The sequence below is a fragment of the Phyllostomus discolor genome, chromosome 2, assembly GCF_004126475.2.
Source record: "Phyllostomus discolor isolate MPI-MPIP mPhyDis1 chromosome 2, mPhyDis1.pri.v3, whole genome shotgun sequence".
Classification (NCBI taxonomy): Eukaryota; Metazoa; Chordata; class Mammalia; order Chiroptera; family Phyllostomidae; genus Phyllostomus; species Phyllostomus discolor.
This window is the reverse complement of record NC_040904.2, coordinates 180,382,099-180,400,541: the sequence shown is the minus strand read 5'-3', so window position 1 is coordinate 180,400,541 and position 18,443 is coordinate 180,382,099. Positions and strand designations below refer to the sequence as shown.

Genomic DNA, 18,443 nt, shown 5'->3' with positions numbered 1-18,443 from the left:
TTTATAATGTATGTTTTAATGCATTTGGTATAAATCTCCCTTATTGACATAGTAATAAAGTATAAACATTGGAGGTGAAAAAGTATACAGAAGGGAGAAACATCCTCCAAATTTGTTATATTCTTTTTTTTTTTCCTATTTCACCAAAAGCCAGGAGGCATTTCCTAAGGGTCCCAAGGTACAAATCAGATTTACTTAAACAGTGTAGTAGAATTCAGATGAGTTGTTTTAGGAAACAATATAAGGAACTTCGTCCTTTTCTTTTGTATAAATCCTTAACTATAAAAGCTACCTCAATTATAAAGAATTATAGCTTCTTTCAAAGTCCTATTAAGAAGCAAGCACTTAAATCAACTTGGTAAATGAACCCATTTTTAAGGAGTAAAAATAAAAGTGGTAGGAAATACCTGGAAGGTTACCTACCAAACTGTTGGAGTGGTTGCCTCTGGGTTGGACAGAGAAAACAGTTTTTAAACTGAGCTGTAGACATGTTTCAACTTGCTATTTGCTCTAAAATCCACTCTCCTAGGAGTATCAAGATTACAAAACCATAATCTCCACCAAATTGAGATTAACAAATTTTCTGAATTGGGTTCGACAGTTATAGACTTCTAAAAGTTTTTTCAAAAAGGCTATTTCAGTTCATGAATAATCTCCCATGCTAATGGCTTGTTTCCATCAGTCCTGAGCTTAATATCACTTTTCCTTCTCCTGCCTATTGAAATCCAGGACCGTTGACTGTTCTCTTGGATGTGCACTGCTTGGATGAGAGAGAAACACTTCATGCTGGAATAAGCTTGCGAGCTCTCATCCCTCCTGTCAAGGCTCTGGACAGAGGTCTGATAGAAGAGGAGGGACAGAGACACAGGTAAGTACATGGATACTTAAAAATTCAAGTACAAGTGCCTGGCAAAATGCTGGTTTAATGTTAAGGCCAAACATGGGTCTATATTTTCAGAGCAGTCTTCTCTTATGGTAGAAGTCACCTGTAATTTCCTCATTACAATTTCTAAAGACTTCCACCCGTCCTTCTTTATGGCCAATTTGTAGCAAATGATCTGTTGAGCTCTGGTATTGAAATGCTCATCTCTTGGCTTTTGACACATTCCACTTTCTGGTTCTCTCTCTTCCCTTTTTATTGTCTTCTTTCCTGCTTGTTTTACTTGTCTTTCTCCTTTTCCTAAATGGGAGATGCCCCAGGTTCTCTAGCTTTCTCTCTCTTCTCTTCTCTCTTCACAGTTCTCCCTTTTCCCATCTCTCTCTAATCTGATGGTTTTCATTGTCATTCCATGTGGACAGTCACAGTGAAAATTGTCAATTACTGAGGACCTACACTGTGCTAGACATTTTTTACATATCATCTCACTGAGCTCACACCAATAATTTTCTGTCTTTAGATGAGTAGACAGAGTCACAGGTAGGTTCAAAGACTCACCCACAAGATCCAAGACCACACAACAAGTGATGAAACCAAAGTCTGAGCCCAGATCTTTCTGGCTCTAAGGTACATGCTGTTGTCACTTCACTGTCCCTCCTAATCCATGACTCAGTCTCCAGTCTCACATCGAAATCAGTAACTCCTCTTTTCCGACCAGCTCCTCCTCCTAACAGAGAGACTTTCTGAAACCCAGATACCACCTTTCTCCAACGACCAGGCTCACAATGTCAAGTGTTGTCTTGCAGCTTTCTACCTCCCCTGCTCCTCCATGTCCTCACCCCTAGTCTCAGCAATGGCCCAGTACCACCTCTGACATCATCTTCCCCCTCTCCAAACCAGCCTACACACCACTGCCTGACTATTGTCCTAGGTCACATCATTCCCTTAGTTAAAGCTTTCAGTGGCTTCCCATTGCTGATGAAATAATGTCCAAATACTCACACCTAATTATTCAAAAGTCCAATTTACTTTTCCTGTCATATTTCTCAGAATTTCTTTTTAGGTAGACTATGTGCCAGTGAAACTGGGCAACTAACTAGCCCCTGAGTGCTTGAGCACCCCATGTTTATCCCTTCGGTCAGGCCACCCCCCTTTCGGGAACCCACTCTTAGTCCAGCAGACACTGCTCATCTGCACAAGCCTCCCCATCTGATGCCTTGTAACAAACACACACACCAGTTCCCCATCACACTCTGCCACAGCCCAGTCAGGTGTCACTCCACATCTTTAAGCCTACACATATTTTCATTTGTTCCACTCTTGGGGAACGTGGCCTATTCTATTTTCAGCTTGTTACTCCCCTCTCCCTTTTACTCTAAACACCTTGGCAGAGAAGGAATATATCAGACTCTTCAGTGTATTCCCTGAAATCATTTAATTTAGGGGACGTATAGATGCCCAATAATGACAGGGGTGGGCAAAAGGTAGCTATTGTAATAATCACAACCTGCATGTCTTTCTCCACATGAAAACTGTGAACCTACTCTGCACACTCCTATATATTAAACTCATACTTTGGTAAAGTATAGCAATCTGAGGTCATACTTTAAATGTAATGATTTACATGTTTTTAGTCCCCAGCAAGCAGAAACAAAATACTTCACACAAATGGTCCCTGAGCAGCTCAATATCAAGAATGTATAAAATAATGACTATAAATGCACATCCTCAAAATGATGATCTTTTTTCCTCATTTAGAAGGAAGAGAAGGAAGAAAAGGATATGTGAAAAAAAGGACACTGGTTCTGTCTACTATCACCTGATGAATGCAGAGAAAACAGCCTATAGTAGGATGCAGGTCAATAATAAAAAAGCATGGAAAATGCTGAACTATAAGACATAATTTATATTAGGTCTCTTGTGACATAAATATTGTCAGGTAAGGTGAACTACTACAATATTAACTTGCACTCACTAACGTGTTAGCTTCTGAACGTGTCTTTGGTTGCTCCCTATATCATCGTTTGTCTCCCTCAGTGGACGATAAGCTCCCGAGGGAAGGCCAGGGAGCCACTGTTTCTGCCTCTCCTGCCATTTGGTGGTGCTCACTGAATGTTATTCTTGGGACTGAGCAGCGAAGGGAATCATGACTCTTCTCAGGCCTTATTCTCAAATAGATAATGTCATTTTATAGGTGATTTTTAAAAAATCCTCATCTGAGGATTGATTTCCAAGGGGGGAGGGAGAGAGAGAGAGAGAGAGAAACATCAACTGATTGTTCTTACACGTGCCCCAACTGGAGATCTAACCCACAACCTAGGCACATGCCCTGACTGGGAATTGAACCTACAACCTTTTGGTGGATGGGATGATGCTCCAACCAGCTGAGCCACTCAGCCAGGGTGCAGGGTGATTTTTGAAAAACACAAAAATATCCAATATTCAGCTAATTTATTATAAGAATATGAGAATTTATATCCAATGCAATGACACTCACTAAATGTATATTATGGACACATTAAAGTTGTAACTTTGACTTCTATTTAAGTCAGTCAATTTTAAACTTCTCTGAAACAGGAGAAACTCTGGATCATGGACAAACACCCTCTGTGCAATGTTGTTAATCTTAATGCAGAGTTATAAATAGCTGGATGTGGAGGGATTGCTGCAGATACATCACCAACACTGATAAACCTACGCAAAGTATATACCCAATGTTTTCCCATTGTAGTCTTCCCTTCCTTAAACCCTTGATTTCTGAAGTTCAAGAAATTTCTTAAAGTATGAATCTTCTGTTCATATTTGCCAATGGGAAAGTTCCAGATTCGGAGAATTGAGACATTAGCAATGACAGGAGGCACGAGGGCAGAAGATGACAGATGGTGCTATTCCCTGCACAGAGAGTTCTTCAGTAAATATCTGTGCACCTGAGACTTAGATTTGGTTTGCATAACTAAGAAGCCCACGGGGAACCAATGACAGCCAGTACAGCAGTACTTCAGTGATTGATAGGCCTATTTAAAAGTCAGCAAAATGGGAGAAGGGCAGGGTAGAGAAGGAAAAGCATACAAAATCCAATATAGTCAAGACCAAACCACCTGATCACTCACCACGATCATCTGAGCCACGTAACTTTCAGGTCCAGTGTACTCGGTTGGGTCTTTAACCTTCACCAAGACCAGGAAGTACAGATAATGCCACATATTGTGTTCTGACTTGATATGCTCCTCAAATGACACAGTTTTATTATCAAACTTGTCCCTTTCGAGTCCTGCAAAACACAGGAAACACAATGTATGTAATTTTTCATGTAATTAGCACATAACTTTTTAGCCTCCCCCCAAACATAATTATTATATACAAAAAAGCTTTCTATAAGAATGTACCAATTTAAAATGTTATGATTTAAAACAACACAGTACATACGACCTCCAGAATAAAAGGTCATAGTTTACAGATTTCTTCTCAACAATCATTTTTCCTCCCATGGATACATGGGCATGCACAGTCCTATTATAGATGTAAAATTTAACTATATCAAAATTGTCAAATTAAACTGGACCACAAGTCTAAGCAAAAGAAGTAAAAATGATTGTGCAAGCAAAGGCACGCCTGACAGTCAGGACAGAAGAAAGTCATCTGATCCAGGAACTTGCATAATACGACGGAAGACCACTGAGAGTCTCTCTTCAAAACTACTTGTGACCCTTGAAGGGTAAGCAAACACTACTGTGATCTGGGCTCAGACTGCAAGATGGACTCACATACCTGCCTGGCCCCTCAGTTTACTCTGTCCCAGGCATGTGGGGAAGGGGGTGGTCTGCTCAATTCCAGGCACATTTTTAGTCTCTGGGTGGACACTGAGGGAAGGATCTGGGGAGCATTATTTTTTTTCTCAAAGGTTGAAGACTGGATAAAAGAACATGATTGGAGACGAAGAAAACCATTTACAGAAGAATGAAGAGGAAGCCAAGAAAATGGGATATTGGGATTCAGTCTGGTTTTGCAGTTCAGATACTGGAGAAGAAACCAGGAAATTGAATTCCAATCCTGGCTACTCTTTTCCTAAGCATACTTTTTTAAAAAAAAGGAGAAGATAGGAAGAAAATACTTTCAATATTCAGATACAATGTATAATAAGTAAAAAATTTGTCCCAAATGGAGTGACCTTTTAAGTTATATTATTGAATATTTAATGGAAAATACCATAACATTTATCTGGCTGATGGCTGTGTCTCATCTTACTTGACCCACCGTCAGCTCGGCATGCCCCGAATAGAACCCAGACTTCTCCCTCAACCCCGCTCCACCCACAGTCCTCTTTCTGTTCCAATGGCAATACCATGCTCCCAGTTGTCCAAACCAGAAGTCTAGGAGCCATTCTTGAATCCTCTTCTTCTCTCACATACCACATCCCACCTGTGGCTGAGATTCTTCTTTTGGCTCTACCTTCAACATATATTCAGAATCGGATCACTCCCCACCACCTCCACCACTACCACGCTGGGCTGGGCCACTGTCATCTCTCATCTGGATTACTACAATAGCCTCCCTGGCCTCGTTCCCACTCTTACTCTCTACAACCTATTTTCAACACAGCAGCCAGGGTGATCCTTTAAAAATCTAAGTGAGATAGTGACTCTCCCCTTTTCCAAATCCTGCAGTGGTTCCTCCCCTCCTCAGGTTAAAGGTTGAAGTTGTTAAAATAGTCTACCATCAGGGTTTCCAGATAAAACACAAGATGCTCAATAAGTCTGAACTTCAGATAAACAAATAATTGGTGAGTATATGTATGTCCCATGTGGTGCCTATTTACTAACCCTTATGTGATGGGGCCCTACAGCCTCTCTAACCTCGTCTCCTTGCTGCTCCTTGCACATGGACTCCTGCTTCAGGGCCTTAGGGCTAGTCATTTCCTCTGCCCACAACACCCTTCTCTCTGGTATGTCTTTGACTAACTCACTCACCTTCAAGTTGTGGCTCAAATCTCCCCTTCTCAATGCGGCTTCATCTATTCATCCTATTTAATCCTGTCACCTATCCCTTTCCTTTATGTGGACGCTCTTAATAACTCTTTCCCATTTCTCCTCTTTTTTCTATAGTGCTTAGCACCTCCTAACAGACTGAATCTAGCCATATCAATGTTGTTAAATCAAACTAGACCACAAGTATAAGGTAAAGACAGAAAAATGATGGTGCACAAAAAATCCTGCCTGCTAATCAGCACAAAAGAAAGAAATGTCAATTTATCCAGGAACTTGTTATGTTTATCATTTTTTTTTGCATGTTCGTAGGCAGATATATCCATGTCTGTTCTTCACTAATTGTCCAACTAGTTTAGAATGGTGCCTAGTATGTAGTCAGCACTAAATAAAATATTGATTCAATGCCTTAAGGATATTTCACTAACAAAATGTCCTGCTAGGATGGCTGCAATCAAAAATAGATAATAACAAGGGATGGTGATAGTGTGGATAAATTAGAATCCTCATACACTAGGATGGGAATATAAAATAGTATAGCTACTTTGGAAAACAGTTTAGCAGGTCCTCAAAAGATTAAATATAGAGTTACTATATGACCCTGTATCTCTCTCTCTTTATATATATATAAATATATGTAAACATATGCCCATACAAAAGCTTGGACATAAATTGTTCATAGCAACATTATTCATAATAGCCAAAAAGTAGAAACCATCCAATGTTCATTACCTGATAAAAGGATAAACCAAATACCAGTACCTGCTGCTGAGATATGCTGCAACATGAACCTTTAAAACGTCATACTAAGTGAAAGAAGCAAGTCACAGAAGACCGCAGAGTATGTGATTCCATTTTTATGAAATGCCTGGAATAGGCAAGTCTACAGAGGCAGATAGTAGCTCAAAGGGTGCCTTGGGCTGAGGAGGATAAAAGGTAATAGGAGGGGAGTAGTGATAGCTAAAGGGTATAACGCTTCTTTTGGAGACAATGAAAATGTTCTAAAATTGTGATGATAGATGCTGAGCTCTGAATATACTAAAAACCATTGATGTGTGCTTTAAATGGATGAGTGGTAAGGTATATAAATTATATCTCAACAGAGCTATTACTCCAAAAAGAAAAGAGAAAGAAAATGTTAAAGTAGATTTTCTCAGAATTCAATTCAAACATTTATCCCCCTGTTGCAAGGTACATATGGCTATAAAAACAATGTGTCTACTATCGGTTAACTCATAATATGGTAGAGAAAACACTCAACAGACATTCTGAAGTGGTATAAACTGCCAACAAAACACAGAGAGAGGCAAAATGAATTCTCACCATGTACATTTTAAACTGCTTCAAGGAAGTGCAAAACTTTGAATGTGTGGCCTTCAAATATGATTGTGGCAAGTGGAAAAGAGAGGAATGGTAATAAAAGATATTTAATTTTTACTTAGCACACATTTATGCTGACAATAATTCCAACAATGCAATCTGACCTTTTAGCATGTGAGGAAACAGATTCAGAAGGATTCAATTAATTGCTCAAGTAAACACCTTTGGTTAGTGGAAAAGTCAGCCAGTATTTAAATAAAAATATGTCTGATGCCAAAGCCATGTTCTTTTGCCATCTGGGCACAGGAAATGTCATGGCAAAGCTAGAGATGAAAGGAGACGACCTGTTTGGGGGAATGTCGATTCCCCTGGTGTGGTCAGAAGGGAACATTTGGAAATGAAGATGAAACAGTACATTTGGCACAAACGATAATGAACTTGAAATACAAAGCTAAGGAGCCTCAACTTTGTTCGGAAGGTTTTGGGCAGAGACTAGCATATCCAGAGCTGGGCTTTCAGTAACATCCTGTGGCAGGATTTATAGAGGAGACTCTGGGAGAAGAGGCTGGGCGTGAGAGTCCCGGGGACTAGGGCTGTAGAGGGGAAATGCGAAAGAGGGGAACTAGTTATCTTTCATTTTCATTGGTTCTTGCTTGCTAAGCTTTGTTGTCTGTTCTTCGACCATCATTAGGTTGTTGATTTCTCCATCTTTATCTCCAGTACTGACCTTTCTTCTCAACTGCACTTTCTATTGGCAGCTGCCTCCTGGATAAATCCTCCTGGATAGCTTATGGGCATGTCAAACTGAACTCATCAAAAATTTGTTTCTCTAGCCCTTTTTATTTGCCTGTGTAATGGAGTCCCTGTCAACCGAGGAACTTGAAGTGACCTTGAGACTCAGGCTCTGACAATCCACTTCTTGGAATCTGACTTTCTCACCATTCTCCAAACACACTAAACCCTTTGAAAATGCTCTGCCTTCCCCTAGTGTCTTCCCTGCCTTCCAGGCATCCCTTCTTCAAGACCCAGCTCCACTACGGCCACCATGCTGACTCCCCCAGACGCAACCAGTTAGTTGATCCTCTCTGTGTCCAAAATACCCTGCAATGAAAGTTGGTCGGCTTCTGTCTTAGGCTCGAATACTTTATTGTCTGGTGTATTTTTGTATTACCAGCACCTGGTATAGCAGCTGGTAAACCATAGGCATTCAACTAAATTTGACAGGATAATTGAATAAATCAAGAGAGACTGAAGAGAAACTTGGAATGAAATTTTAAAAGGGTGTGATACACAATTAGAGACATAAATTCATGAGAAATCAAGGGTGACTCTGAATTTTCTGAATTAACTGAGTTTAAAGCAATATCACTAAAGCAAGAGGAAAAAAAGGAGATTTTGGAGGGAGGACACTTTTGATTTGGGATGTGTTGAGTTTAAGATGCCTATAGAACAACTGGGTTAGAATGTTAGGTAGGAAGCTGGAACTTTCAGAGTTCAAGATGTAAACAGGCTAACTCAAGGATAAACCACCTGAAATTAAATGAATTGATGGGGCAGGAAAAATGAAAGCATACAAGGAACGTTGTGTGCTCAATATACACTTTTCAGGAAAAATATGACTATACGAGTACTTTGCTGTGTTTTCCACACAGTGCGACTAAGTTAAGGGTACACACCCACCCAGCATCCAGGCATCCCCCTTCTGTCCTCTGCCTTAATTTGCCCCCTAGCTTTTGTCATTATTTGACATTCTGTATGTGTTGGAAAGTAAATTCCATAATGGCAGTGCTTTTTGTGTGTTTGTCTATTTTTGTTCACTGCAATGCCTTGGCACATAGTAGATACTCCATAAGCAACTGTTGAACAAGTAAGTGATTAATGACTTTAATGTGCAAGGACAGATAATAAGGGACTAATATAATGAGAGAAAGACATAGTTGGCTCCTCTCTCACAATATAGTCTTTATCTCTTAATAAATCATCTAGAAAGATCTTTAATTCTAGAAACCCAACTATCCTTACCATAGGAATTCTGACATCATTAAGTTCTTTTTCCATTTTGTTATTTTGTCACACCTGGTCCTTCTTCCTGAATTTTCAGCCTCTACTGATTAAAAATTAATAACTATTGTGGATACCAGAGCCGATCTGTTTTCTGTGTTTACTGCTTCGGTTCTGTCATCTGCTAATTATCCCCCCATCATGACCGCCTTCTGGATCACTGGCAATTGCCTTCTGAGTCATACCTCTCAAACATCTGGTCACTGCCTTCAAGGCTAGAAAAGTCCCATCTGCTCCCATCACCTACCACAGCATCTACCTCCTCTGTTGTTACTCTGGGTGTGTGTCACTCGGTGCACTCTTGGAGCCAACTCGCTCCCACGGTGGAGATTCTCTCTTCTGTTGTTTGCACATCATCCCTCTTTGGATCACAATTTAACAGCCGCCTCTTCCCAGAACCACTTGTAGATTAATCACGACTGTTTTATAGTACAACCCCCAAATATCCCAAATGCTTAAACCATTCCTGTAATGAAGTTCACATAATTTATATGGTATGTATTAAGTCTTACATGCGGTAAGCAATTCCAGGAATGCATGCATATCTGGATATATCTCATCATAACACTCATCACATGTTTTTGATGAACGGAAGGTCCTTTGGGGGCAGAGAATAGACAACCCTTATGCTCCAGGGATTAGCAGCTAAAAGTACCTGGCACCACTTTTGAATATTTAAAAATGTTTCTATTTTATTTTAAATGTTCACACTAAATTTGTTCTACTTTACAACATTTTATTTGTACTAACATAAAAGTGCAATTTAAATTTATTCCTAGGTTAAATTACCTAAATGACCACTCTAATCTTTTGAATAAATATGAGGCTTCTGGAAAATAGACCACGTGTCAACCTCTCCTGCACTCCTGGTGTCCCTGCCTCCCCACGGGCATGTGGGTGCCACAGAAACAATACCCCACATACGGCGAAATTTGGAGTAACTCAGAGTTAGTGCACCTAGATATTTTCACCTGCAGTATATATAAATTTAGTACTTACTTGTTGTATCTTTCTTTTATAGGTTATAAGGCACATCAATAGAGAGACAATGTTAATTTGGAGCTAATTGGATAGTCAGTCATTAAGAAAATGTTTATGAACAATCCCTAATACATGCTATGGAAGCATTAAAATGAATAAAACAAGGATCTGGATCTCTTAAAGAAGAGAAATGAACATGTATTCAGTGGTTACTCTCAGCTAAGCATTGAGCTAGGAATTCTGACACAAGTGATGTCATTTATACTTGCCACCACCCCCAAATATGGCATTATAGTCCCCATTTTCCAGGTAAGGAAACAATAGTTCAAGGTGAAAGGAAACTTGGCCAACATCACATAGCCAGGACATGGAAGCAGTATAGGCCTATGTACCTTGGACCATAAAGTTCATTCACTTTCTATAATACGACAATGGATAGCATCCAACAAAGGAGAGAAGGCAACAGAAACTGCACAGCACCATGCAGCTAAGGGTGATAGGAGGGACTGAGGAACAGACATGTTTGTTTCCAGTTAATGAGATCAGAGAAGGCTTCATGGAATAATGGCATTAGATCTGGGCCTTGGAATGAGGGCAGGAGTCCAATAGCTTAGGAGTTTGGGCATTCCCAACAGAAGCATCGTAACTGAGAGCACAAGGAGAGTTAAAGCTGAGTAATACAGTTAGACTATAACTTGAGCTATAAATGAGAACGCTGGGTAAAAGGTGGGCAAAAAGAGAAGGAGCCCAATTATGGGGCACTTTACATGCCAGGAAAATTAGAGTTTTAGAGTTATAGGCTGCAGTACTCTTGGTAGCCTTTTGAGTAAGGATGAATTCAAAGTAGAAAACTTCGTGTAGCAACACTGAGCAAGCCATTTGGGGGTGAGCCAGGGTGAGCCTCAGAAAACCAAGGTGTGGCCAGGGGAATCTGCGGAAGGCAATGAGTGAGTCTGTGAAAGAAGATTCATTAACACACCTGGAAGAGGACAAAGCAGATGCTAAAAATTATGGAGAAGTCCCCAGTCCAGATAACTGAAGGTGTAATGGGATATTATTCATTGCTATATGGAAGTCAGGACATGTCGCTGGGTTAGAGAGAGGAGATGGAAAGGCAGGATGCACTGGTTTTTGTACACGGTGAAGCTGGCTGCCAGGAAGCCAGACCTTTCTGTCAGTCACCAATTAAAGACAAAGGACAAAAGCCTGGACAGAAGCTGGAGCTGTGGTTGCATATTTGGCAATAATATGCATAAAGTGATGATAAAGAGGAGGGCAGAGAGAAGCAACCAGGAGTCCATGGTAAAGTCAGAACCTCTTATCTAGAGGCTAGGAAGAAAAATAGGATCTTGTGGTGGGACCAGAGAATATGCAATTCAAGGTAGAAGGAAAGGTCAGCAGGAAATTCATGATGAGATTTGAGAAAAACATTTCAATTTGGTGATGGTTACCGTAATGTTTTAGGAAATGCACAGGTTACAGGCTTTTTAATAACTTTGTAAAGCTGAAGAGAATTTCCACAGGGAAGGGAAAGCTTACAGGAGCAGGAAGGGTGGGTAAGCGATGGTCTTATTATACTGTTCATGTGTTTTGTTGATAAAATATGGGAAACAGGATCATGTCTTAAAAGAGGCTTACATTCTACTGCTACTGATACATTCTTCCAAAACATTCACTTTTCAGAGGTAGTGTACTGACATAATAGTTACTACGATTGTGAAGAAAAGGGCTTGGAGGAAGCAGTGCAAAAGCAAGACCATGAGACATGTAGAAGATTTTCAGGGCAGCGTCTTTTTATCTCTGTGGGACTCGTCCTTTGATGCAATGGTTCACGCCCCCAAATCCCCAAATCATTGCACAGCGTCTTCCTTGGCTCCACATCTCCACCTTGCTTTCCTCCATCTGACCTAGACATGTAAAGAGAAGACTCTGCTTTCTTCCTTAGGAAGGAAGAAGCAGGGAAAGGCAGGAAGATGAAGAGGAAGGAAGAAAGGTGGGGGCATGAGATGGCAGTAGGGAAGAAGGGATGCAGAAGGGGGGCGAGGAGGGAGGGGGGAGGCAGAGGAGGGGAGAGAGAAGGAAAACAGAGAGAAAGCAGCACAGTTCAGAACTGAAAGCACCGTGTCAGTGAGTAAAAGTTCAAGCTGCTGGAAACATCATCTGTGGATTCACAATCTAACAAAATAATCATTTTGTTATTTAATCAGTATGTTACTGCAATGAAAAATCTGTTTGTCAGTTGATAGAACCTTTTGGCATTTTGCAACATATTCTAAAGTCAGAGAATCAAAGAAATTGCAGAAATAATGACAAGAGAGCTTTGAGATGTAATTCTTCTGTCTATTTATGGAACAGAGGATCCCAGTCCGATGCTCAGATACATAATCTGAATTATGTCCAGCTTTCACTTTTGAAATAATTTTCCCAAAGCATGACAAATAAACATTACTCAAGCCCCTCCTGGGCCATTGCATCTATTATTTTAGTATTTTGAGAACACTTACCACAGATGAAACAGGTTGTCTTTAGAATTTCTTCTTTTTTCTGTTTTTCACTTCTGAGATCAGCAAAAGTATCAATGATGACACCAAAAATCAGGTTAAGAACGATAATGATAACAATGAAATAAAAAAGAAGGTCATATACCACTCGGGCAGCAAACAAGGGCTCCTGAAATAAAAATTAAAATAAAAAAAATACATGCATACATATACATTTTCAAGGCATGGTGATTTAGCATATTGTCTAGAAAGGGAATATATTCAATAAATATATGCTAAATTAATATAAGTAGTATTCTGAGATGGGAAAATAAGATCTACTTTCTACCTTCAATTTCTTTAAATGTAATGAGAAAAGCTTCACAGCCTCCTCCCAGAACCCCCTCTGTTCTCCAGCACTTACACTCCCTCCACTCCCGCCTTGCAATGGAGGCTTACTTTGTATTAGAAACCACTGTGGCACTCTGCTCACTGCATTTTGGTCCAGTAGGTTGCATCCCAGAAGTTGCACAAAAGGCATACAAATATCAACTCCAGAAGTCAATGATTAGGGAGTTGAGGAAGGACTAATGATTCATCAGTTTCTGGAGTAGGCTTTGTGCTTGGCCGTACAGGGTCAAGTACATAGAGCTCAAGCTATTCCTACCTGATGAACAGTATTAAAGTACACATCAGAGGTCATGTAGTCCAGCTACATCACAGATCAGCAACGTGATACGGCCAGCCTGTTGGAGGACTGAGCTTTTTTTTCAAGCTCCCAGCCTGGTGCTTGAGATTTTACAGCTAATGAGAAATTTCTCGGCCTTGCCATGTTAAGACACAAAATCCTGTTAGAATTTGTTTAAATTTTATATTCATCATGGATAGATAATGAAGGCTACTCGTATTCAGAGGCAGAGAGGACATCCCCATGCCTGAGAAAGCTGACAGACGAGAGGCAGCCCAGTGCCTGCTGTTTATGTAACACTCGACTCCTCTATGGGTGTTTGTCATCGTGACGTGGCTGCTGTAATATAATACACAGCTCGAGCTTGGAACAACTGCATAACCCCACTAACAACACAGGTTTTCTGTTTATTAGTGATTTCTGTGTAATCCTAGCATGCAGTGAATTGGGTTTAATGGCTACCATGATACTTTTAAAACAAATGACACAAGATAGTACCCTGAAAACAAAAAACGGTATTGTAAATATTGTCAAGAGGGGCTTTAAAGGAAACAATTACGTGCTTCTTGAAAAACTAGTTCTCCTGCAGCTTACATCTTTCGATGGCCTCCTCAGCACATCCCCCACACCACCGCCGTTCCTGAGGCCCTGGTTCAGGACGGTGACAATGCACATAAGGAGAGTGTCACATGTCCTTTCAATTCCATCTTCATATTCTTCATCAGCTATAAAGACACACAAATACAACAATGCAGCAAACTCATGGTTTGTTTTCTGTTCATTTTTTTACCTTCATTTTTATTGTTGACACTATTACAGATGTCCTCATTCACCCCCCACCCCCTGCACCCACCTCCACCCAGCCCTCACCCCCCTCCTTCCCTCTGGCCATCACCACACCATTGCCTGTGTCTATGGGTGATGCGTATACGTTCTTGGGCTAATCCGTTCATCTTCTTTCACCCAGTTTACCCCCCTCCCTCCTCTCTGACAGCTGTCAGTCTGCTCCATGTATCCACGCCTCTGTTTCTCTTTTGTATGTCAGTTTATTTTGTTCATTACATTATACATATAAGTGAGATCACATGGTATTTGTCCTTCACTGACTGGCTTATTTCACTTAGCATAATAATTTCTAGGTCTATCCATTCTTGGATAATATCCTAACAATCCCAAAACACCAATTCAAAGGACCATAAGCACCCCTGTGTTCACAACAGCATTATTTACAATTGCCAAGATCTGGAAACAGCCCAGCACCCATCACTAGATGAGCAGATAAAAAAGCTGTGGTACGTTTATACAACAGAATAACATGCAGCCATAAAAAAGAAGGAACTCTTACCTTTTGCAAAACGCATTTTTAAAATACACCATTCTCTACTTCCAAGGATCTATTTTTTCATAACTGTGCCAGGACAGTTGTTTGAAGTCACACAACAGCTGTTTTATATGTGGCAGCCCACGACTGACACAGGCTGATAAAGCCACTGAAGCAGTTTTTTCTTCCATCAGTGGAAAATGACAGAACAAGAAGGACAAACTGGAAGAAACCTAATATTCACTGCACAGGGTTGTGCTGTGGGCGGAGGAGGCTGTGGTAAGGCCTCCTGAAGACACGGCTCCCCGGAAGCAGGGGTGCCGCAGGGAAAAGAGTGCGCAAGGAAGCAAGGTGGGCCCGGCTTCGAATTCTGCTCTGCTCCAGTGCTGGGACTTGGGCAAGCTCCTTAACCTCAGTAGCCTCCTCTGCAAAATGGGAGTTTTGTTTAAAGATTACACCCTCCAGAATATTATTTTTAAGATAAACAAAACACCTTGCAGAGAGATGGGCATATACATAGTAGGTGCTTAAAAATTAGGGCAGATATTATTTCATTAATGTGCTTAAGGTCTAAATTTTCTTAATGACCAGAATGGAACTATGGATATGAAGTGGAATGTATTTATGTGAAAATTTCATTTTATGCAAATGTACTTATGTGACAATATTTAGTGGAAAATGGAGAGAAAAGAAGATACAACATGACAAAAAAATTCCTAGCTTACTTTGTTGAATAGTAAGGTTACCAAACTGGTAATAATTTACAGTCACCTAAAATAGTAAAAAAAAAAAACATGCTAAATTAAACACTGAAATCTGGATTTTCTCATATTGGTAAGTAAGCAGAAATGTATTTTTCTTGTTACAAAGTTAAAAAACCATCGTGGCACTGAATTTTGGTATTGTGTAGCCACAGCCTGCCTGTTGAGGCATGAGTGTAATAACAATAACCGATAAAGAAAAAAAAAGAATCAGCCTAATTCTGTCTACATGATCCATGACCAACAGCCTGCTTGGTACTTTGTTACAAAAGGCTGATTTTCCTCTTGTGAACTGACTTTATTTTAACATCACTTGGATGAGGAATGCCCATCTTTTCACTTTATTCAGAGCTACTGCTTTTTCAAACACTCAGGGCTGTAGTCAGAGATGTGCAGGCACCCAGGGCAGCCTCCAAGGTCCCAGCAGTGTCTGTGCTGGACCACTTACCTTAGAGGTGAGCTGCTAGGTGCAATTCTGATTCAGAAAGGAGAAGAAATAAAACCACTTTTGGAGGAAGGAGGAATGGGGAACAGGTAGGGCTTGTGGTGGCAGCAGTCAAGGCAGCAGAAGAGACAGGTAGGCAGAGAGAGCAGGGAGAAAGCTCAGTTTGCAACGTGCCCATGAGGTCCCGGACACCCGGTGCTGCCTTCTAATGGGATGGCTAGGGAGAACATGAAGAAAAACAGTTAGAAATGTGTCAGAGAGTTAAAGAAGTTTTTAAAGAGAGATGTGGTTTTCCAGTAATGAAGTCAGATGGAATATGTTTCTATGTTACTTTGCCACAATTAGCCTTGCAATCAAAGCCTTCCTAAAACCAGTGGCAGGATCTGAATTTGTTTATTTAATCAGCAATATCACACATATGTTTATTAAAGACTTATTAATCAGTACCTACAAACTACAGGGAACTGTTCCCATCTCTCCCCAAGAATTTAGAAATAAAGTTGTTTGTTCTTCAACAGGCAAGCTAATAAAATCCACACACAATTCATGTGATTAGCCATTGTGAAATAAAATAATTGGTTGCAAATATACAGTGAGAGAATTGGCTTTTGTGTGGCATATAAATAGGGGGAGAATGCCAAGTGCAGGTTAATGCCAGCAATAGTCCAGTTAACACGCTCCTTAATAACTAGAGCACAGGCATGCCAATTTTATATAGTAGCCTCTGTGAGCCTGGTTAAGGAGATTCTCCATTTGTGAGATGGATCCACTCATAATATGTTAAGCCAAGTTCCCAGGCCCTCAGGCTGAAGGCCAGGCCCTGAGTCATGGCAAATTCACCTCAGTAAGTGCTGCCTTCTGGAGACCTATCTACATACCAGGCTGGCCTCCCCAAGGCAATCCTGCCTCATTTCACTACATCAGTAGCCCTGGGCTAGGTGCCAGGAGTACAGGTGGGAAGCTGAAGGTGTTGCAGCCCCTAGGAAACTTGTGTTCCTCTAGGAAAGGTAGGCAGGTCAGCAGATGAACAAAGGCAGTATCATACCCCAAGGTCCTGCAGAGGCAGGAAGGATGTGCATCTCATGGGCTGGGTGTCAGGGATAAGCACCCTTAAGGAGGTGACACCTGAATTGATTGAATCTTGAAAGAGAGGCATGTTTGGCCAGTAAACATCAGTGACGCAAAACATCCCAGGCAGATGAAATGGGATGAGTAAAGGCAAAACAGACATGAATGCATGTAGGGTGCTTGGGGAGTTGCAGGTGAGCTGCAGGTGAACTGGGCTGATTGGGCCTTTGGTGCCTGCAGATGAGTGTGGGCGCCGCAAGAAGAGGAGCAGGCAGAGATCAGATGAGGAGAAACTCATACACCGAGATGAAGAGTTTAAACTTGATCCTGAAAACTGTGGAGAGCCATTGGAGAACTTTCAACAGGGGCAAGTGGGTTACTATCCAGTTGGTGAAATAGTATGAGATAAAACATGCATTGCAGGTCTTTGAATAACATCACTTTATTGAACATTGTTTCATTATAATATTGATGAGATGCCATAGTAACTTAACTCGCATCAATTAGCTTATGATAAAAGTGGTTTCATTTTATGTTGTTTCCAAGAACCTCTCAATAAAGTCAAATGAGGACTTATTGTACTTAGGTAAGACAAATTAACATGTGATACAAGCTACAGAAGTAGTGAAAAGAGATTAGAATAGAGAGAGAAACTTTAGCACCATGGGTAATTAGACATGAGTCCCTCTAATTAATGTAGACTCCAAGTTTTCCCTGAATGAACTGAGACAGGAGTAGAGAGGCATTTCACATGGCATAGGCAGAGAGCCCCAGAGGTGTAAAAAATTATTTTCTGCTGTGATGAACAGCAAATAAACAGCATGTAGAGGAGTGGAAGATAAAGCTGGAAAGTCTGTGAAGTTTTAGTGAGTTTTGATTTTATTTGGCAGGCGATGGGCCATGGTAGAAATCTTGAGATAGGAGAAGAGAAGGAAATATTCAAAGCAGTGATTTCTGACAAGTAGTCTAGGGGTGATGGGGTGGGTGAATTGAAAAGGAGAGAATGAGCAGAGGTAGAGAGACCACTTAGGCGGCAGGTGCGATAATTCAGGCACGATGTGCTCTCAGCCTCTACCGGGTGATGACAGTGGGAATGGGAAGAACAAATAAACGGAAGCTGATGGGCCTCCAGGCACAAGGGAGAGAGCAGCATTGAATATCACAGTAAAGCTTCCAGCCAGAGGTGACTTAGGAAAGGATGGTCCCATTAGGTCCCAGAAATAGACAATTCAGAAGGAAGAACTAGATATAGGGTGTTTTGATGAAGACAAGGAAGGAATCTCGGATGATCCCTAAGCTTGGAAGTAAGAAGATGAGGAAATATTTTAAAAAGCTAGAGAAGACAAGAGAACTGGGAGAGTACTGAAATCCCAAATGACGGAAGAAAATACTTTAAAGATGGGGAAGGTATCAAAAAACGTCCCAATTACGAAAGGGCCAAGGGCAATGAGAAGAAAGA

At 40.8% G+C, this 18,443-nt stretch overlaps 1 protein-coding gene across 3 annotated transcripts in view; it reads right to left on the bottom strand.

Annotated features, from left to right (window-relative positions):
• Positions 1–18,443, bottom strand: part of ITPR2 (inositol 1,4,5-trisphosphate receptor type 2) — a 444,101-nt gene that overhangs the window by 39,647 nt on the left and 386,011 nt on the right. For all 3 annotated transcript variants that reach the window (XM_036019237.1, XM_028532208.2, XM_036019238.1), the window contains 3 exons: positions 13,984–14,114; positions 12,726–12,891; positions 3,988–4,148 (listed from right to left, as the gene is read on the bottom strand). In XM_036019237.1, coding sequence (XP_035875130.1) covers positions 3,988–4,148; positions 12,726–12,891; positions 13,984–14,114 — 458 coding nt within the window. The remainder of the gene's footprint in view (positions 1–3,987; positions 4,149–12,725; positions 12,892–13,983; positions 14,115–18,443) is intronic.